The sequence below is a fragment of the Pagrus pagrus genome (genome assembly GCF_965226575.1).
Source record: "Pagrus pagrus genome assembly, chromosome: 14".
Lineage (NCBI taxonomy): Eukaryota > Metazoa > Chordata > Actinopteri > Spariformes > Sparidae > Pagrus > Pagrus pagrus.
Window position 1 is genome coordinate 30,687,548 of NC_140198.1, and position 23,214 is coordinate 30,710,761.

Sequence of the window (23,214 nt, forward strand, 5' to 3'; positions counted from 1 at the left end):
GTTTGTACACGTTCAACACAGAAAATAAGTTAAGGCCATTGAGTTTCAGCTAGAAAAGATTCATACTTGTACCATTTTTCTTCTTGCAAAAATTTTAAACGGGTTAATTTGACCCGAATACCATACAAGGGTTAAATAATGGGTAAGGTTAATTTTAGCAATGGAACGAGATCATCTATAGCTCTCACCTTGGTGTCCAGTGAATTAGCTGGGACTAGTAGTTGGAATATATTAAAAGATAACATCATTGCAAACAATTCAATTTGATATGAATTACATTGTTCAGCTAGAGGGAATAATGAGAGTTTCACAAGATAGTCATGTCAGCAAAAACAGAGGAAATATACGAAAGCGGGAGAATCCCAAGTGATGGGAAAAAGCACAAGAAAAATAAAGTTAAGATATGAAAGATTAAGGTAAGATGGAATGAAGAATGCTCTGAAGCAATTAAGAAAAGAAAATGGCCTTTTAAGAATTAAAAGAACACTCTCTCTATACGATTAATTAGAGTATCAAAAGGCTTAAGCAATAGTAAGGAAGACAACTAAAAGAGCAAAAAGGTCAAATTGGAGAGATTTGTGCAAGGATTAGAAGAACAACACCACTAGATAAAGAAGGGGGGTATTCAACAGGATATGAATCTCCCAGTATTAAAAAAGGAGGAGAAATTGCTTGTGAGAATATGGACAAGGCAGAAATGTTAGCAAAGAACTTTCACATTTCAGACAATTTAACAGATGAAGGCAAGAAGATGTCAAGACAGACATTGAGTATATGAGGAAAGGAATGCAACTCAGAGTACTTTAGATACACCTTTTACTTTTCACAAGTTCAGAAGGGCCCTTAGTAAATGTAAAATGACAGCTCCTGGGAAAGACAGTATATTCTAGACAATGATAGCCAAGCTGGTGCAACCCTGGTTAGTCTCAAAAATACTACCTGCAGACAGGATATTCTCGATGATATTTTGCTGACACTGTAAAGAATTATCAGGCTGGGAATTGATATCCAGTTCTTATGGGTATCAGCTCATGAATGCATCGAAGGAAATTAAACTGTGGATCATCTTGCAAAAACTGGACTGACTACATATCAAGTAGAGTTGCCAATACCAATAAGCAAGGCATAAACTGAAGCTTTCATATGGAGCAAAATTAAGATGCAGTGGCAGAGGCTATAGGATAAGGACAATAAAGGAAAGCATCTGTATCAGACAACAAATTGGAGAGGGAAGGTCACTGGGCAGAAATAGGAAAGAAGAGTGCCTGATGAGCAGAGGTAGACTGGCACACATTCTTCGCTGTAATTTATCGCAAGCGGAACATGTGATGTCTGCAATCAAATGGAAACTGGATCATGTCATTTTTATCTGCCCTAACAATGCAAATGAAAGACATTTGTTAAGGAACGAATTGGAACGTAAAGGGATTAAACACATTCACCTTAAAACAATCTTTGATCAATCAACAATCTTAGCTTGGGAAAGTTGGTTTTAAAGCATGTCTTCACCTGTCTACAAAACACTGGACAGTTAGTGGCAATAATGTTCCACCTGGTTGCAAGTCACCATTAAAAAGAAGAAGAAGAAGCTTTTTACAAGGTTTTTTCTAATGACAGAACTGGAAAATGAGAGTTAATTTAGGAAAACTCCTCAAAAGGTAGTGTGTCAAGGTTGTAGTTTAAGATAATTGTCTTGTTGTTAGCTTGTTGTTGTTAGCTAGCATGCTTTAGCTGATTATGCTAGTTAGTGATGTTGACAAAGTGAATATACAGTATCTTTCTATGGAGGGTTGTTTTGATTGTGTGCATGTACATGAAGAGGAGGTTTGCTCTGGGATGCTATAAAACACTGTTAAGCCATCTTTGTTTTGTGGACCCAACCCCAATTGCCTGCACCATTACACGGTGGCAGAAATTCAAATTGATATAAGGCTAGGTCAGCTGATATAAGGCTTACTCAAGCCATCAAGTATATCTTTGCTTGAGTGAGTGCATTAATTAAAGGCAGCTTAAAGGTATGTCAGGGCTACAGAATATTGCAGAGAGCTCAGTCTGATGGCACAGCCTGATTACCTAATTGGCAAGGCCTGATGATCAAATATAATTTAATGATTACTGGGCTTCCATGGAATGCTTGGCACTTTTTACTGTGAAAATCCAGATGCTGATCAGTCGTGTCATATTGTTATGTTATTTAACCAGGTTTGTAAACTTCTCTCTCCCATACTAGCCCCGACCCCGTACTTCCCCCTGCCCAGGCAACTTTGTGTGCTCTGTGTGCCACAAGATATTCCCTCTGCAGCGCATGTTGACTCGCCACCTGAAGTGCCACAGCCTGGTAAAGAGACATCCTTGTCGCTTCTGTGGCAAAGGTTTCAATGATACCTTTGACCTGAAGAGGCATATGCGAACACACACAGGTCAGCAACTCACTCTCTCTCTCTCTCTCTCTCTCTCTCTCTCTCTCACTCACTCACTCACTCACTCACTCACTCACTCACACACACACACACACACACACGTAAAAATATGGTATAAAAATGTGCATTCAAAATATTACTGAAGCAAAAGTATAGACATTTTAGCAGCAAGTCGTTCTTAAAATAAAAGTGCTCGTTGAGAAAAATTACTCATCTGACTTAAATTATTTAATTTTGCCATTATTGAGTAATATGCCTGTAATATGTAATAACTGTTGGGTATAGCAGAATAAAACTCTAGCAAAGTGCAAGTGCCTTAAAATTGTACTTAATCAGTACTTAAAGCTGGGATTGGAAAGTTGAAAAAACCATCACGCCCAGGTTGATTTTGAAACTACCCAGCCAGTAAACCCCGCCCCCTGCACTCAGGCGTCTCTCCAAAGCCGCTCCCCCAAAACCATGATGGCACACTGTCCCACAACTGCCGAATATTGCCAATGGAGTCCAAGTCCTCACAAGCAGTGGGAAGAAGAGTACCAGTGCATCGTTTTCATTACAACATCTAACAACAAGTAACTACCTCATGTCTCATTCACCTGTAAGTAAACACCTAATATTATCATATTGAACGTAAACAACCAACATAGCCATTGCTAGCACTGATAGTTGTCAAACTAGCTTTGGTAGCATTCAGACATTGTTTTGAAAGTGTATTTTGATGTTGTAACTCATTGCTGGTTATCTAGCAACAGCTGGCTATGGTAACATTAGAAATGGCAAAGCTAAAACATCAAGGTTAGTGGTGGGCCTAATACATGTTTTTCCCTCAGTGATTCACAGACGAACGTGAATATTGTATTGGACTCATGATAATACAGTGTTTTGCATGTCAGAGCTTCCACGATGAGAGCATTGTTGACTCTGATGACAAGGACATCCCAGAGCGGAGCACATCATCAGGTCAGAGAGGACGACAGGAGGGCAACCAGCAGTGTCCGAGGAAGTGGAGGCAGAGGCTGTGGACGTGGGAGGGCAACAGGTCAAAGAGCAGATACGTCGAGTAGAAGATCTTCAAGCTCAAAGGATTGCACATGAGCAGGTCAGCATCTAAAGTAGAACATTACTGGTGCTTTTTTTCTGATAAATACCACCTACAACTATTTATGTTTGTACAGTTGTCCAGGCGTGTTACTTGGACACACAAGTTGCCAAGTATTTTTCCACCATTTGAATTTGTGTTATGGATGACAATAAACACAGTAAGTAGAAAAATGTAAAGAAGGATAAAGGGCTAATACTTAAAAAAAAAATTATATAAACTGGGACATCTGCACAGTTTTGTCCAGGAATGTCTAAAGTATTGACCATTGAAAGTGTGTATGTTCACAGTATGCTGAGGACAGTCGAGCTCTGTTCCATTAAAATATCTTATCATGTTGCTCATCTGTTGCTTTACAGGCCAGAATTCAAGGACTAGTGTGGAGTAATCACATCAAGTGCTGGAACTCTGCCTGACACCTATTTATTTGTCGTTCTGTATTTACTCCTTGTTTTGCATTATCTCTAAATTGTATAAATAAAGTCTTGAAAATGATAAATGCCTTTTCTTCACGCTTCCAGCATAAACAACCATCCCATTACAGTTCTTTCACTTTACGTGATGCACTAATAATAACAACTGAATTAGGCAAGACTCTTGTTTGTTCCATTTTTTGGAATACATGTAAATAAATAACACTACAAAAATAGTAGACCTTTTATCGTTTAGACAATATACAGTACAATTAGCATAAACAACTATATAGGAAGGACAATCAGAGGTTTCTTGACTGATTATAAACACAGATCAGTGTTGGCCAACAGATTAGACTGTTGATGTCGGTGCTGTCTCAATCCTCTACTGTTTTGGCAATGATTGTCCTGTAGAAAGAATGGCACAATTACTTATCTGACAGAAAAAACTGCTTTTCAAGGACTGTAGCACCACATTATGTAATAATATAAAAAATGTTCACTTCACTTCATGTTCACGCCGCATTTTGTAATAATCTGCCACATTTTGTAATAAAATTCTTGAACGCAATATGTAATAAACTTTGCTGCATTATGTAATAAGTTCTTACATATTGCATCAGTAATTACAAAATGCAGGTGTTGCACTTTTTTTAATCAAGAAAATGTAATAATTTGGTGCATTATGTAATAAACCACCAAAATTGATGTCTTAATTAGAAAAAAAACATTATACCATCAGAACGACATTGACTTTAAGCATACCAGCATGAATCGTTAATATGAATTAATTTTAAAAACTAGTAGGATGTTTCATTGGTCAAATCTAAATCAAATATAACTGAATTCATAGAGAATGTGTTTGAAAGCTCAAAAACTGCACTAAATGAGTGTTACTGGCATGAACATTATCGGTGCACTGAAATGTTGGAAGACGTACACACATGCAATCTGGATTATGTTATGCAAATATTATACGTGATAGAAAGCAGACAAAACACAAAACAAATATGGAACAGAAAATTTAACAAATTTTGCCCTTTATCTGTAGTTATAGGATATGTAAAACAAACCCTCACAATATATATGAGTGAAAAGTAGTCTACAGACAAGAGCTGACAACTTTTTCTCAAAATTCTAGCAAAGAAATTTAGGAACTCGCTCAATACATTTGAAATTGTTTACTGTAGTAGACTTATATATGGAAGTACCAAAGGGTATTGCTGCCATACCAGAAAAAAATAAATAAAAATCATATAACGTTATAATCGTTATAATGTGATCAGCTGGAGGGACACCTAGGGCTCCACGGGCCCGATGTCACGCTGCGGCCTCCAATCAGACACTCGGAGCGGACAAACCTCCACAGTTAGCATGAAATGACAATGACAGTATAAATATGTCAATGAAACTGAGACTATCCAGGTGGATTCATGGATTCACTTCCCCCCCCTCCACCCGAGACCAACTCATCATGTTATAACGTGAATCTGATATATATATATATATGTATATATGTATATATATATATATATATACGTATATATACAGAAATTAAGGGATATTTGGAAACTCACAACATATTTGTCAGCTCTGTCAAAGATGTGGTGGTGTCTGCAGGGTCGGTCTTGTAGTGGTACGGTATGTAGGCCTGTGTGCAGAACAGTTAGTTTACTCCAAAATCATCTCAAATATATGCAACAGCTGCAAACAGTTTGCAAAAAAATTATTACAAATCATTGTTTGCCAGTATGGAGGAAGAGATTGATTAAATAGAGCATTTGCTTTAGACTGTGATCTGTATTGTGACTGACCCTCTCCTAGTGATGCTCTGGGTTGTCTAAAATGCAATGCTGGACAACATGACAGCAACAGGGGAGACTTGGAGCTGTTGACAGTAGGGACAAGCAGAAAAATACACAGAACCCCCCATAATGACATTTTTAGTTGAAACTGGTCTCTGCAGGGGGATTTTTTTAAAACAAGGTCTATTTTGATTCTTTTTTTATGCACCCAAGCACCTTGTTTACATTAGAGTAGATGTCTTAATCATTGTGGCTGCTTATGTCCATCATCAGCCATCTGACCATGACTTACCTGCTAACTTGTACTCAACTAGCCTAGTCCCATCACTCCCTATTGCCATGGTCAGATGGCTGATGGAGGACAGAGGCAAATTTACATTTAGCCAATTATATTGCCCTTTTTTGTTTTTACAATTCATTCTGATGTGCTGGAAATAAACAGAAAATGATCTGAAATTAATTTAATTTGAGGCAAATTTATTTTAATTCATCTGTCCAGTGTTGAAACAAACAGAAGCACATGGCTAATTATTATGCAGAATGACGTCATCGAAGCGTTCAGTAGGATATTTAGCTTAATCAACAATCCATTGTCAAATGCAATACTGATATTCTGAGGTTAGTGATGGTTTCATGTCCTGCATTCATCATAAAACGTGCCTCAGGAGTTATCAATGTTTGACTAACAGACTGATAAAATGTTAAACCTTTTGACTAACTTACAGGAGGCTGGTTTAGTGTTGTGCCTGGGAGAGACACAACGAGGCTAACGGCTTAGCTGTCTGTGATGCCATGCACAGTAACTTACGTTAGCTGCAGCGCTGCAACTTATATACCTCTACTGCTCATGTCATGTTCACGTAACTTAAAACTCATACAGACATTTTACACACCACCTCATCCTCCTTTAGCTGTCCCTCAGTAACGTTTTTAAATACTTAATAGGTCCAGCGATGCTAAATTAGCCAGGTTAGCCGCGGACAGTGCTGATGCCTGGCTCAACAGGCTAACATGAAAAATAAATAGTAAAGCATCATAAGAAAGGGCAAAACTTACAGCTTCCAAGTTTGAAGTGAGTATCAATCAATCCTTGATCTTCATTAAACCTTCTTTGTACTGCCACAGGAAAGCAGTCTGCAGTAGTTTTCACACATGTCAGAGTTTTCCAGTTGTGGGGTTATTTCCATTTAAAATTAAGTGAATCCACTCAGCTCCTCTGTCCTCTGAGGCGGGGGGCTATTCAGCCGACAAAAGAGATGTTTCAGTGATTAGCTCTCAGCTTCTACACAAGGCTGGTAAGGCCATCACATGCCAGAGAAAAAATGGCTCCCTTCACTAAAGTAGTTTTCAGGGAGTCCCACCCAGTCCCACCCGAACAGCCAATCACAGCACTTTTCCACTAAACTACTTCCTTTTCCACTATACTTTCTCTCACACACACCTATATTCTCCTCTCACACACATATATTCTCCTCTCACACACACATATTCTCCTCTTACACACCTATATTCTCCTCTCACACACACATATTCTCCTCTCACACACGTATATTCTCCTCTCACACACACATATTCTTCTCTCACACATATATTTTTCTCTCACACACATATATTCTCCTCTCACACACACATATTCTCCTCTCACACACATATATTCTCCTCTCATACACATATATTCTCCTCTCACACACATATATTCTCCTCTCACACATATATTTTTCTCTCACACACACATATTCTCCTCTCACACACATATTCTCCTCTCACACGCCTATATTCTTATCTCGCACCCATATATTCTTCTCTTACACACACATATTCTTCTTTTACATTCATATATTTTCTTCAGACATATATAGACACATATATTTTCCTTTACATGAAAAATGTAAAAATATATGCGTGTGAAAGGAGAATGTATGTGCGTGAAAGGAGAATATATGTGTGTGAAAGGACAATGTAAGTATGTGAAAGGAGAATGTATATGTGTGAAAGGAGAATATATGTGTACGCAAGAGTGAAAATATAAGTATTTGAAAGGAGAATGTATGTGTGTACAAAAGTGAAAATATAAGTATGTGAAAGGAGAATGTATGTGTGTATGAGAGAAAATATATGTATGTGAAAGGAGAATGTCTGTGTGTGAAAGGAAAATATATGTATGTGAAAGGAGAATGTGTGTGTGTGAGCAGGCCAGAATGAATAATGTCTTGTACAGCCCCTCATACTCCAGAGTTTTTTTAAATACATCAGAGAGCGTGGAGAATATAGAAACCCAGTATGTATGCAAGGATTGACATGTCCAAAACATATGGATAAGAGTACCAGGATGTTGTCGACATTTATCACACAGCGGGTCAATGTTGCCATAAATACGGGACAGTCTGGACTTGGTCCAATAAACACAATGTAGAAGCTTACATTGAATAACCCCATGTCTGGCACATATGGAAGATGAATGGACACGCAAGAGGATAGATTCCCATAAGTCCCACAGATCTACATTCAGATCTTGGGACCAAATAGTTACAAGTGCTTGGTCAGATGGAGAGCAAAGAGAGAGAATTGCATCATAGAGAGTAGATATTAACCCCTTCATTGCCATAGGAGCCTTGAGGATTGTATCAATCGGTGTATCGGCTGGAGTGTGAGGAAAATCTTGATACCTCTTTCTGTAAAAGTCTCTTACTTGAATATATCTAAACAGATGAGAATTTGGGAGATGAAATCCCTCAGCTAATTGCTGAAATGAAGCGAAGACACCTTCAACAAACAAATTCCTCACTGTATGTATGCCATTCCGAAACCACAACTCAAAGGCTTTGTCTTGCATTGAAGGAGGAAATATAGGGTTTTTACAAATTGGCATGCATAGTGGTGGCATTTGAGCTCCAATATTTTTACAAAACTGTCGCCATATCCGGAGAGTAGAGTTTACTAGTATATTGTTGCCAGTTTCGAGCTTGACAGAAATAGGGAAGGAAGCAATAAGTGCAGAAAGAGAGACTGGAGCACAGGATGACGACTCCATCAGACACCAAGCGGGGGAAACATCATCTGCTCGCATCCAGTGGAGGATTGGTTGCATATTGGTGGCCCAGTAATAGTATAAAAAGTTGGGTAGTGCCATACCACCGAAGATCATCTTTTACACGCGTGAATAAAGTTTCAAAATTAGATTTAAAAAGTTTGTTAAATTTATCGGTGACTGCCACCCCTAGGTATGTGAAATCTTTCTTTGACACTTTAAAAGGAAGTGTTGAAAGCAAATTTGTGGCTGCAGCTTTATTGACAAGAAAAACCTCACTTTTGTTAAAGTTGAGTTTGTAACCGGAAATCTTTCCGAAAAATCCTAATGTCTTAAGTATATGTGGAACAGACTCAGTCGGCTTGGAAATGAATAAAAGGAGATCATCAGCGTAGAGAGACACTTTCTGAACATTTCAATATCTAGTAATTCCTTTAAACCCTGGGAGACTACGTAGGGCAATAGCCAAGGGTTCAATAGCCGTAGCAAACAGAAGAGGAGAAAGAGGACATCCCTGTCTAGTCCCTCTATGAAGAGGGAAGTAGGCAGAGATATCCAAGATGTCCAAGATAAAAAGCCCTGGCCAAATCCGAATTTAGAAAGGGTGGTGAAAAGGTATTCCCATTCGACCCTAGCGAATGCTTTCTCAGCCTCCAGGGAGACCACTACCTCTGGACACCGAGAAACCTTATTATCATAAATTATATTAAAAAGAAGCCTGACATTAATAAAAGAATGTCGGTTTTTAATGAACCCAGTTTGGTCAGAATGTATGATTGATGGAAGGACAGATTCCAATGTAAGTGCAAGAACCTTGGCAAGCACCTTAACGTCGGCATTTAACAGTGAAATAGGGCGGTAGGATGAGCTTGTCAGAGAGAAGGGGGGAGAATACCAGATATTAGAGACTCATTGAGCATATTCAGCAACAGAGGCACAATTTTTGTAGAGAACTTCTTAAAAAACTCCATGGGAAGGCCATCTGGACCTGGGCTTTTCTCAGATTGCATAGAACTGATTGCCTTAATAAGTTCATCTGCAGTGAGCGCTTTATCCAGACTTTCCTGTTGGTTTGAAGAGATTTGGGGCATACTTATTTGATTGAAAAAAGAATCAAAAGTGTGTGGGTCATTGTTCTGTGCAGATTTATACAATAAACTAAAGAAGTCTCTAAAGTGGCTATTAATTTCCTGGGGGTCTGTAGTCACGCCAGATGGTGTGGCTAATTTAGAAATAAGGTTGTTTGTGCTACAAAAGATCTCTTTAAGAGAGAATGGCAGCAGTAGACAAGGATTTGATAGCTGCATCAGAATGCGGGATAGCCTGTCTTGTGGCAGTGAAGTTTGTATAAGTATACTATAGAGGATTATGCCAAGGAACTCCAAACAAGTGGAAGGGCCCACAGTTCTCTCTTCTGAAAAGAGGTACCGCTAACTCATGGAAGAGGCTTTTGACTGTGGACATGCTGTGGGCTGGTGGAGCAGACGGAAAGACGACTACCAAAAGTCATCCAAAAGATTCAAGACAAAGGGGAGTTTGCAGGTGTTATTAAGAATCCAGCATAACTCTTTTGACAAGGTGTCAAAAATGCTCAGGCTACTATGGCAACCAAAGGTCAATTTAACAGAGAAATAGAACTTTGAACATATAACATATAATGCAGAAAAAATGCCAGTGTGAGAGGTGAAGTGGTATGACTTTGAAGGCGTCTGTAATGTCTGCTTTTCCCTGCCAAGCCCCGACCCTGGCCGACTTAATCATCTGGACAGCATAATCTACAGAAGCATAGTACAAGGAAAAGGCTCCATGGGAAAATGGAAGGGTCGTGAGGAGCTGAGAGATCAATAATGAGACGCTTGTGTTTAAATATTCCCTGGTAGCGACAACTATAGGGCTTACTCTGAAGATGGAGAAGGGGATTTGACGACGGACGAACCATGTAGCCTTTTTAAAGCTCTTTGGATAAGACCACGTCCACTACTTCTGGCTCTTTCTACTTATGGGGCTGACTGAAGGCTTTTTACAGACATGGGTCACATTTGGGAGCCAGCACAGACCTGCTAGGAATCCCTGAACCAAGCCTGTTATAAGGTAATTAACAAAGTATCTATCAAGGAGAATTGAGAGAGCTTTGGAGGGAGCTGGAACATTCGCTGGAGCTGGATGATGCTGGATGTTTATTTCCCTGATTTTGCAGGATGGAGCTTTCTGCAACACACAGACACTGTCTGCACACCAACTACACACATGCATGCATTTACAATTAGGAAATGTACAAATATTCTCATTGGAATTATTGCAGATAGGAGACTTATATCCTGAAGGAAAATGTACCCAACACTTTAGAGGATGGCTTACAGAGTTACACTGGATACACTTACACTTAACACTGGATTTTTTGGCGGCGGCTGATATTTCGAGGTGGACAGTTCTTGCAGTGCAGTTCTTGAACAGAGGGAACCACAAATGGAGCAGACTACGGTATTATGCAGAAAAAAGGATTTGTAATATTCGTAGAAGGGAGAGCGGCCGATGGGGAGAGCTCCTCCCTGCATTAAGAATATGCTCCGCAAATGGTATCTCTAAGGACACCAGAGGCCACATTGAATTCTGCCATGGTAAGAGCTAAGAGTCTGGGATTACTAACTTTAAGGTCTACTGAAAAGACCTGACAATCCGTAATCTTTGTAAGAATCTTCTAGTGAGAATCTTCACTAGATTTATGTCATGGCCTGTCAAAATGAGAGCGAAGTTTAATGCATATATTTAATAATTAATGCGCATATTGTATAGCTTTGCACAAATTTCCATGTAAGTTCCTCAAAGAAAATTAGCAACATAGGTGGAGGTCTCATTTGCAGACGTACAAAGTACTGTTAGCCTATTACAGCAAGTGTGAAGAAGTTATTTAGGCTATTCATTTTGTTTTCATTTAACATTTATTTATTCATTAATTCAGAAAAAGATAATATGGTGGCGGTGCCACGACCAGAAGGGATGGATCAGGAGGTGAAGTTGGAGAAATGGAAATGGGTAGCGGAAAGGATGAAGGTCGGAGTACTGTGAGGAAGGAAAACGGTCGTAAAACGTAAAAAAATCTAGACAACAAAAAAAACAGGATCATATTCGGAAGAAACTGAGTGCTGCCGACATAGTGCCACTCACCGAGACTGTGGGGTCAGTACGAGAGCGTTTCCCAAGGGATTACCTATGCAGAAGCAGCCAAGAGAGTAGGGTGGGAAGCAGTTGAGGAAATGTTTAGTGGAGGGACATCCAGCTCACAGCCACACACAATCATGGGGTGGTGGTTCCTCATGGGATTAGTTATCCTACAGTGGAATGCAAGGAGCGTTATAGCTACCGGAATTCAAAAAATATGTATCAGAATTACAAGATAAACTTAATACAAATACAAGAGACTTGGTTGAGGCCACAGTGGGATTTTGTGATTCAGGGTTATACAGCAATTAGGAATAATAGGGAAACTGGAAGAGGTGGGGGTGTAGCAACATTTGTGTGGGATGGGATGAGGTTCAAGATTTGTAAATTAGGGAAAAAACATGTCTATAAACACAAGTCTATAGTTATCAAAATTTGGACAGGGAAAGATGCATTAAAATAGACAGCTATTATAATCCATGCAATAGATTGAGAATTAACACGTTAGAGATTGTGGGTTGGGCAAACACAGGGTAAAGAGGTGTGGTGTGGGGAATTCAGTAGGCATAGCATATTATGGGGGTGTGATAGAATGGCTTAATTATAGAAGAATTCATAGCGGATAGGGGTGTGTGTGATTTATGGAAGAGGCACCAGGTATAATAATACTCAAAACACAGAAAGTGCAATCGACTTGACTCAAATGGAATTGAAGGCATCACAACATGGGAGGTGTTTAATAAGTCACCAGTGGGTAGTGATCATTATCCAATTAGTACTAAGGTGGGAGTAGAAGTGCAGCAAGGGGATAATAATAATAGTAATAAGGAAACAAATATGGAAATTAGACAAAGCTAATTGGGATTTTTTTCTTTCACAAATTTAGTTAGAGAAGGTGTGAGTAGATGGGCATGAGTTCAATAAAGGGTTGACTACCAAAAAGGTGTAGGATGCAGAAGGAAAAAAAGTATACCATGGTGGGATGGGAATTATAGGGATGCTATTAAAAGAAGGAACAGGGCTTTTATACAGTTAATAAAGCACTATTCATTAGACAATGTAATTGAATACAAAAGATCACAGGCAGCAGTTAGGAAAGTTATAAGAAAAGCTAAACTGACTTTTTGGAGACAATACTGCAATACTATGGAGAGAGAGAGACACACAATTGTCAGACATATGGGGAATGATCAGAAGGATGAGTGGAATTAAAAGGAACATAGCAATCTCAGTATTAACAAGCAATAAGAAGGTAGCAATCAGCAATAAAGAAAAGGCAGAATTCCTGGCAGAAACGTTGGTGAAGATTCACAGCTCATCAAATTTGTCAGCTAATGGGGCGGCTGTAGCTCAGGAGGTAGAGCAGGTCGTCTAGTAATTGGAAGGTTGCTGGTTCGAATCCCTGGATCCCCCTGCTGCATGTCGAAGTGTCCTTAAGCAAGATACTGACCATGGCTCCTGATGAGCAGTTGGCAACTTGCATGGCAGCCTCTGCCTTAGTGTATGAATGTGTGTGTGAATGGGTAAATGTGACAACTATTGTAAAGTGCTTTGAGCTTTGAGCAGTCAGTATACTGGAAAAGCACTACAGAAATTCAAGTCCATTTAGCTAATGCCAGGCTGTGTAGGTACAACACTCTTTTGGAGAACCCAGGTGTGAATGTAAGTAAAAAACAGAACAGAACAACAAAATGCTTAGATCTGCCATTCAGTTTGTGGCGATTGTCTAAAATTACATTGCTTATAAAAAAAGAAATATTATTTACGTTCCTTTTCACTCACCTCCACATACCCTCCAGCCCTGTTAACCAGTGATCTGGCTCCGATTCACCTGCTTCCCGGAAGTACGGCCCTTTATGTTTTACTTTTGTTTGAACCACGAAGTGCAGTAAGAAAGAAAATAAACCGAGTCCTGCACTCCGTCAGCCTGCCCCAGGCATTTTGCACCATAAAAAGTCTGCGATATACAAACGTGTGTTTGATCATGAATGGATAAATTAATGAACGAAAACAGTCTCTGGAGAGCTGACTAAAAGCAAACCACTGATACCCATGAGTCGGCGGAAGCCTGGTGATCCCTTGTTTTGTTTTTTTTGTATCATTCTTTTTCCGTCTTCTTGGTTTCTTTTTTGTTTATGAATGAACTGAAGTGAAGTGAAATGACAGTAATTACCGGGAAATCCCGAAGTGGAGTATTTTTGTGTGGACTGAACTGAACCTAACTTTGATTTTTTCCTTTTGTTTGTCGAATATAACTATTTTCGAACATAAATTGGTGGTGGGGTTGAATTTACTGAAATTGTGTGTTTTATTCACCTGCTCTGTGGTTGTTTACCACTGTGTTCTATGTTTAAGAAATGCATTCAGGGGTATGTGTGTTTTGAGCATGTGTCCTTTGTGGGGTTTGATGTGGATAATTGCTTTAAATTTGATCAAACCACTACAAGTTTGACAGAATTAAAGAGGGCAATTTTTAGATTCACAACAATCATCACCAGGGAAAGATGGTATTTGTAGTATGTTAGCTCACATGGAAGACAGTTCACTCCTTACAGTATAAGCGTTATTCAATAAAATTTGGAACACAGGATTGGAAACAATCAATCATTGTGCCTATCTTAAAACCCGGTAACAACCCATCAGATCCTTCAAGTTATAGACCAATAGCACTTACCTCACAATTAGGAAAAACTATAGACGAATAATACCTGAAAGGATAACATATTATCTCGAAAGCAAAGAACTTTTCTCTCCTTTTCAGAGCGCATTTTGAAAAGGAAGAAATACAATGGACCCCATCTTATGCTTAGATTCGGACATAAGGAAAGTCAACAAAGAAATAGTTGTAGCTGTATTTTTCGGTATTGAAAAAGGATATGACAAGTTAGGAGTTGGGGGCAGGTTAAATAACTGAGTATTGGATTTTCTATTTGGAAGGACAATAGAGGTAAGGGTAGGGAAAGAGTATTCTAAAGTTCATCAAGTAGAGAACAGGGTAGAGTATTTTTTTTTTTTAAATGTAGGCTGCAGTTGATAAGGTGGAGGAGTGGGCAAATAAATGGGCTATTAAACTATCTGTAGCAAAGTCACAAGTTATATGTTTTATCTAAACGTCACAAGGAAATGCATTTAAAACTATATGGTCAATTCACTTGAGCAGGTCAATGTGATTAGGTTTCTTGGAGTTTTATTTGATGGTAACTGACTTGGAAGCATCATGTTGACAAAGGCGAATTTAAAAAGGTTAATAACCTCTTAAGATGCCTGTTAGGACCAGACTGGGGAGCGACTAGATGATCATTGCTTAATATTTATCAGGTCCTCATGAGAGCCACGCTAGACTGTGTTTGTGTAGTTTATTCCTCAGCAGCAGTGAGCCATCTCAAACAATTAGATGTGGAGCAGGCAAAAGGATTAAGAACTTGCAGTGGAGCATTTAAATCATCACCAGTAGCAGCAATGTAAGTAGAAGTTGGGGAAATGCCACTGCATATAAGGAAGGAAAAGCTCATGCTGGCTACTGGGTTATCCTGCAGGGGCATAAAGGTTCAAACCTGACTGCTGGGAACACAGGGATGCTCATATTAAAAGCTTTGGATGGGTAGGGAACAGAGCCACAGGAGGTGTAGGTCAGCATTATATACATTTCAGTACAACAGTTCCATTTTCAGCTATCCCGCCCTGGTTATTTACGATGACAACTGTTGATCTAAGTATTCAAAACCTACTGAAGGATAAACCCAAACAGATGGGATTATAGCAATGAGACACATTGGGCAGCACTATAGGCATAAGATAATGGTGTTTACAGATGGCTCAAAAGACCCTGAGACTGGACAAACAGGAGCAGCAGGCTGCATTCCTCAGTATGAGAAGGCTATAAAGAAAATAACTTCAGATCACTTATCAGTAAATGCAGCAGAGCTCGTAGCTATTCTCATTGCTTAACAGTGGATTGAAGAGAACGATAAAAGCAATGTAATAATTGCTTCTGATAGTTGGGCAGCTCTTTCTAGCATTTAAACAGGGAGATCATGCAGACAAGATCTGCTTATTGAAAGCTACCAATTAATTTATGCATTACACAGTAATGATATGATGGCTGACTTTGTTTGGGTTCCTGCCCATGCTGGAGTAGAGGGGAATGAGGCTGTTGACATACTGGCCAAACTGTCACTTAAATCACAAATGGTAGACATGAGAATTCTGTTAAGTAGAACTGAGGGCAAACCAATCATTAAAAGACAATTGGGAAAATTATGGCAAGAACACTGGGACACAAACAATACAGGAAGAAACCTTTACAACATTCAGAAGCATGTGGGTTTGGGAAGGAGGCTGGGCAGGAACCGGAAAGAGGGAGTCAGCACCCGCCTCAGAATAGGACACACTGGGCTAAATCAGTCACTGAACAAAATTTGAAAACACCCAACTGGCAGATGTGTATATTGCGAACAACCTGAATCTGTAGAGCATGTCCTGTTTAAATGCAGGGGCTATGAGGGAGAAAGACGGGTACTGGTGTCAGCATTCAATGGAGTTAAAGTCAGTTTCACTATAGAAAGTCTGACTGGTGACACATTACAGGAAACAAACAAACACTATATACAACTTTAGAAGAAGTTTTTTTTTTTGTATTGTTATTTTAAATTATTTTTATTAATTATTATTTTATTTTTCTGCTGCTCCACACTCCAGTCCGGTAGGTGGCGATAATGCACCTTAAGCTGGTTTGCCAACCGCCATTCAAATTTAAAGAAGAAGAAGATGATACATGTTTAAACAGGAATTGCAGCAGCAGGGGGCAGAAACAGAGAACCCATGGTTGGAACTGCGACTGCAGTTCCCAGGGTCCTGGGGGTATGACGTCAGCAGGAAGCGGGGCCGAGACAGCCGAAACTGACATCAACCGGGTTGTTTACTTAATACAGGAGATCGCATTGTTTTCTAATTTATAAATTCTGGCGTTAATGACATTTTTCCCCTTGAGGAGAGGGGACGAGATGGATCCTTAAGCAGAGGAGGTGGATGTAATTGCTTCGGCCATCTGAGGAAATGTGCTCGGGTCAAGGAGATGCAGGAACTGTTTGAGGAGCAGGGCACTTCTTTGGTTGGGCTTTACTCTTACTTTGAGAGGACAGTTGTTTGAGTTACCGCACTCATCTCCTGGGCAGTCCTCTCTGCGACTTCTGAGATGGCACACCGCTCGTCATCTTGGGTCACCCAAGTGAGGGAGGAGTTGATCAGGGTGGTGAGGAAAGGCAAGATGTCGTGCGAGATGTTTTGGTCACCCAAGTTGGGTGACTTCAAAATCCCCCCAGAGAAGCTGCGCTCACCTGAATTCATCAGCTTCTTCTCCACATTTGACCTCACACTCTCCCCCTCTCCACCCACCGGGCCGGCTGGGAACCAACTTGACCTTGTCTTCACAAGGTAGTACCTCGGCACTCTCTGTTACTCCGCTCACGTGTCCGACCACCACTTTGTCGCTTTCTCTCTCCCATGGAAGTCCACTGCTTTCCTCACCCCTACACCTTGCACGGCCACCACCCGCTGCAACCTGAAATCCCTCTCTCCCTCCACTCTCTCCTCAACTGTTCTCTCCTCACGGCCATCCACAGAACAATTCTCTCTACTGTCCACCGAGGAAGCCTCCTCCATTCTGTTATCCTCCCTCTCCTCCTCTTTAAACACTCTCTGTCCCCGCACCTCCTGACCAGCACAATCATCTCCCCCTCCCTGGCTGTCCCCTCCCTGGCTGTCTGAATCACTGTGAACCAACAGATCGGTGTTACGAGCAGCAGAGAGAAAATGGAAAAAATCACATCATTCTGATGACCTTGCTCACTACCACCACCTCCTCTCTGACTTCACATCAGCTGTTTCAGCAGCCAGATCTGCCGTCTACCTGTCAAAGATCAACTTCTCTGCCTCCAATCCCAGGAAACTATTCTCCATATTCTCTTCCCTCCTCACCCATCCTACCCCTTCCCGTCCTTCACTGCTGATGGCTGTGCAACTTACTTTACCAAGAAAGTAAAAGACATCAGCTCCTCATTTACTCCTATGCCCTTCCAGAAAGCACGTCCCCCAACCCTCACCTATGACGGCCTTACCCGCTTCAGCCCTCTCTCCCCTGAAGATGTTAACACACTAGTGACGTCTAACCGTGCCACCACCTGTTCCCTCGACTCGATTCCCTCCTCTCTTCTCCAAAACATCTCGCACGACATCTTGCCTTTCCTCACCACCCTGATCAACTCCTCCCTCACTTCAGGCCATATTCCAGCTCCTTTCAAGACAGCTACATTTAAGCCTCTTTCATTCCTCTCTAAAACCCTGGAACACGCCATTTACAACCAACTGTCCTCCTACCTTTAAAAAAAAAGACCTCCTTGACCCTAATCAGTCAGGCTTCAGGACTGCTCCCTCCACTGAGATGGCCCTCCTCACAGTGACTGAGTCACTCCGTGCCGCCAATGTCAGGATAGCAGAATCACTCCACATCTTCCGCAAAAGACTCAAGACTCACTTGTTCCGACTCTGAAAAAAATGAACATTATTATTCATTATTCATATCATTGTAAACATATCATTTTGAGTCATATAATAATATGCATTGAAAACACTTGAGTCAATTATTGACGTAAAACAATGCGTTTTTAAAGTTTTTGACAACTAATGGAGTTGAAGGCCTGAACTAGGACACCATGGTAGCTGTGTCTCTGTTGGACAGGTAATGAGCTAGTTTGTTTTGTTGGGGGAAATGTATTATTACTCTGCATTAGCTTGTAGCTAACGCTAGCTAGCTAGCTATCCCAGTGAGCAAAGAGTGGTCTAGATCACGTCTTTTAGACATCATTTATGGACATCCAAGACGTCTAAAAGACATCCTCTGGGGAGCCAGAATGAAAGTATTTTATACGTCTTTTCTGGACGTTGTATAGACGTTAGATCATAGCCAGTATGAACGTCTATTCTCAACTAATTCTGGATGTCAGTGGATGTCTAGATTATGGCCTGACTGGACGTCTTTTCTCAACGACATTAATCAACTAATTCTGGCTGTCAATTGACGTCCAGATCATGGCCTGGCCATGTCAATAGAAGAAAAATAACTAAAAAAAATTAAAGCTGCAAGCAGCGATGAACGGGCCCTTGCAGTCCATGTGCGTCGGGGCGTGCTGCTGTCGCTACATGCTGCTGTTGGGGCATGCTGCTGCCGACAGCAGGGCTTGTTCATGCAACAACTTCCATTGAGGAATCAAAAGTCAGGCAAGCTGTTCTTTTGTCATTGAGCAATACAAGCGGACCCTATTGGCCGATTTGCACCAAATTTTTCACAAAGCATCATCGGGCCATGGAACATCATGAAAAAAACTTTAGTGTCAATAGGACTGTATTTCATGAAGATATGGAAGACAGTCTGTTAGACCACAATGTGCAGGAAATTGTTGTATTATATTTTGGGCGATCTTTGGACTATCAAAATTCTTTTAATAACTTTTTGTCAGGAGGGTCCACAGATGCTGTGTGCAAAGTTTGGTGCAAATCGGAGAGATTGGGTGGGAGGAGTTCGAAAAAGTAGGTTGAGACATTCCGGAATTTCCAAATGGAATACTGGCGCGAAAGTGGGCGTGGCCTACCTCACACAATTCAGCTGAATGCAGGGAACACATAGATATAAGAAATAACAATGTGCTCCATATTATGTGGGAGTTATTAGGCAAAAACGTTTTTGTGTTCAAAATAGCGCCACCTGCTGGTCATTTTTGGTGTGTGAGTTACAGGCACCAGTCTATACCACCCCTATGAATTTCATATCCATAAGTATTATGGTGTGGGCACAGTGCCAAATAAAAAATGAAACTGCCACCAGAGCGCCACCTAGTGTCGGATCGGTATGACCTTCGTCAGCTATCCTCAGGAGGGCATTGGCAATGAGTGTACCAAGTTTCATGTTAATCCGACAAACGGATGTGGAGATATAAATTACTTCAATTTAAAGAGCCACCTAGTGGTCATGAGATAAAATTTAGTACAGAGCCTTAGGTGCTCATGGGGAAGTAGTATCCTGAGTTTCATGTCATTGGGACAAACCAATGTGGAGCTATGCAACACTTCCTGTTTGGAGCGAAATCTGCAGGAAGTTGTTATTTAATAACTTGAGTATTGTTTGGAATATCAAAATTCTGTTAATAACTTTTTGTCAGGAGGGTCCACAGATGCTGTGTGCAAAGTTTGGTGCAAATCGGTGAAATTGCCTGGGAGGAGTTCGAAAAAGTAGGTTTGCGACATATTGCGAGCTAGCAAAGAAAAACGGTAGGCGGAAATGGGCGTGGCCTATATCAGGAGATTCAGCACAATTCACTGAACACGTGGATGTGAGGTTTCTGAATGTGCGACAAAGTATGTGGGAGTTATATGCCAAAACGCACATTCCTAGATTATAGCGCCACCTAGTGGTGGAAATTCAGAACGACAGCAGGTTATAAAAATTTTCGACAGGTGTGACGTATATTGCAAGTTTGGTGAGTTTTGGGGTATGTTAAGGCAGTGAAAAATGCGATGATTTTGGCAGAAGAAAAATAACGAATAAAAATTAAAGCTGCAAGCAGCGATGAACGGGCCCTCGCAGTCCACGCACGTTTGGCTGTGGCGCCGTCGGAGGCCTGTGCGCCCAGTTGTGTGCTTGCCTATTGCCTGTGGAAATGTCCTACCTAATGTAAATGTGATCCGTGTCACACAAAACACAACAGTGACATCTTCAGTGACTTCCTGTGTCCAGAGGGTGGCGCTATAGATATGACACAGCATTGATGCAGAGACGTGTTCAGGGCGAGCCCCTCTACATGTGTGAGCAATTTGATGCCGATGGGAAATTGTATGTTGAAGTAATCAGGACTTCCTGCTTGATGGCGAAGGATTGAATTTGAAGGAAAATGGCGGACTTCCTGTTGGACTGAGGGTATGTGTCCAAGAGGGTTTTTTGTGCGTCTGGTGATGATACATAAGCCTACCGAATTTTGTTCATGTACGTGCATGTAGGAGGCAGGGTTTCAATTTTGAAATATTCCAGGGGGCGCTATGGAGCCATTTAGCGCCAGCTGCTCGTCATTTTTGGTGTGTGAGTTACAGGGGCCAGTCTCTAACACCCCAATGAATTTCATATCCATAAGTGTTATGGTGTGGGCACAGTGCCAAATATAAAATGAAACTGCCACCAGAGCGCCACCCAGTGTCGGATCGGTAAGATCTTTGTCAGCCATCCTCAGGAGTTCATTGGCAATGAGTGTACCAAGTTTCATGTTAATCCGACAAACGGATGTGGAGATATAAATTACTTCAATTTAAAGAGCGCCACCTAGTGGTCATGAGATAAAATTTAGTATAGAGCGTTAGGGGCTCATGGGGAAGTAGTATCCTGAGTTTGATGTCATTCGGACACAGCATTGTGGAGATATGCAACACTTCCTGTTTGGAGCGAAATCTGCAGGAAGTTGTTATTTAATAAGTTGAGCATTCTTTGGAATATCTAAATTCTTTTAATAAGTTTTTGTCAGGAGGGTCCACAGATGCTGTGTGCAAAGTTTTGTGCAAATTGGAGAAATTGCCTGGGAGGAGTTTGAAAAAGTAGGTTTGTGACATTCCGGAATGTGCAAATGGAAATGTACGTCGAAAGTGGGCGTGGCCTAATTCACACAATTCAGATGAATGCAGGGAACAGGTAGATATATGGTTTAACAATGTGGTCCATATTATGTGGGAGTTATTAGGCAAAAACGGTTTTGTGTTGAAAATAGCGCCACCTGTTGGTCATTTTTGGTGTGTGAGTTACAGGCACCAGTCTATAGCACCCCTATGAATTTCATATCCATAAGTATTATGGTGTGGGCACAGTGCCAAAAACAAAATGAAACTGCCGCCAGAGCGCCACCTAGTGTCAGATCAGTAAGACCTTCGTCAGCCATCCTCAGGAGGGCATTTGCAATAAGTGTACCAAGTTTCATGTCAATCAGACAATCGGATGTGGAGATATAAATTACTTCAATTTAAAGAGCGCCACCTAGTGGTGGTCGGCCAAAATTTGGCACAGAGCCTTAGGGGCTCATGGGGAAGTAGGATCCTGAGGTTGAAGTCATTCGGACACACCGACGTGGAGATATGCAACACTTCCTGTCTGGAGTGAAATCTGCAGGAAGTTATAATTTAATAACTCGAGTATTCTTTGGTATATCAAAATTCTTTTAATAACTTTTTGTCAGGAGGGTCCACAGATGCTGTGTGCAAAATTTGGTGCACGTTGGTCAAAATGCCTGGGAATAGTTGGAAAAAGTAGGTTTGCGACATTTTGCGAGCTAGCGAAAAAAAACGGTAGGCGGATATGGGCGTGGCCTATACCCAGAGATTCAGGAGGATTCACTGAACGCGTGGATATAAGGTTTTTGAATGTGCGACAAAGTATGTGGGAGTTATTAGGCAAAACGCACTTTCGTTGATAATAGCGCCACCTAGTGGTGAAAATTCACAACGACAACAGATTATAAAATTTTTCGCCAGGTCTGATCTATATTCCAAGTTTGGTGAGTTTTGGGGTATGTTCAGGCAGTGAAAAATGCGATCATTTTGGCAGAAGAAAAATAACAAATAACAAAAAATAATCATTACAATTACAATAGGGTCCTTGCAGGTTCCCTGCTCGGGCCCTAATTAAAGCTGCAAGCAGCGATGAACGGGCCCTCGCAGTCCATGTACGTTGGGCTGTGGCGCCGTCGGAGGCCTGTGCGCCCAGTTGTGTGCTTGCCCGTTGCCTGTGGAAATGTCCTACCTAATGTTAATGGGGTCCGTGTCAAACAAATCACAACAGTGACATCTTCAGTGACTTCCTGTGTCCAGAGGGTGGCGCTATAGATATGACACAGTATTGATGCAGAGACGTGTTCAGGGCGAGCCCCTCTACATGTGTGAGCAATTTGATGCCGATGGGAAATTGTATGTTGAAGTTATCAGGACTTCCTGCTTGATGGCGAAGGATTGAATTTGAAGGAAAATGGCGGACTTCCTGTTGGACTGAGGGTATGTGTCCAAGAGGGTTTTTTGTGCGGCTGGTGATGATACATAAGCCTACCGAATTTTGTTCATGTACGTGCATGTAGGGGGCAGGGCTTCAATTTTGAAATATTCCGAGGGGCGCTATGGAGCCATTTAGCGCCACCTGCTCGTCATTTTTGGTGTGTGAGTTACCGGGGCCAGTCTCTAATACCCCAATGAATTTCATATCCATAAGTGT

At 41.0% G+C, this 23,214-nt stretch overlaps 1 protein-coding gene across 1 annotated transcript in view; it reads left to right on the top strand.

Annotated features, from left to right (window-relative positions):
• Positions 1-23,214, top strand: part of LOC311269563 (putative transcription factor ovo-like protein 3) — a gene marked incomplete at its 5' end in the record, with an annotated part of 107,625 nt that overhangs the window by 77,638 nt on the left and 6,773 nt on the right. Inside the window, one exon of the mRNA XM_084373776.1 lies at positions 2,231-2,420. Coding sequence (XP_084229902.1) covers positions 2,231-2,420 — 190 coding nt within the window. The remainder of the gene's footprint in view (positions 1-2,230; positions 2,421-23,214) is intronic.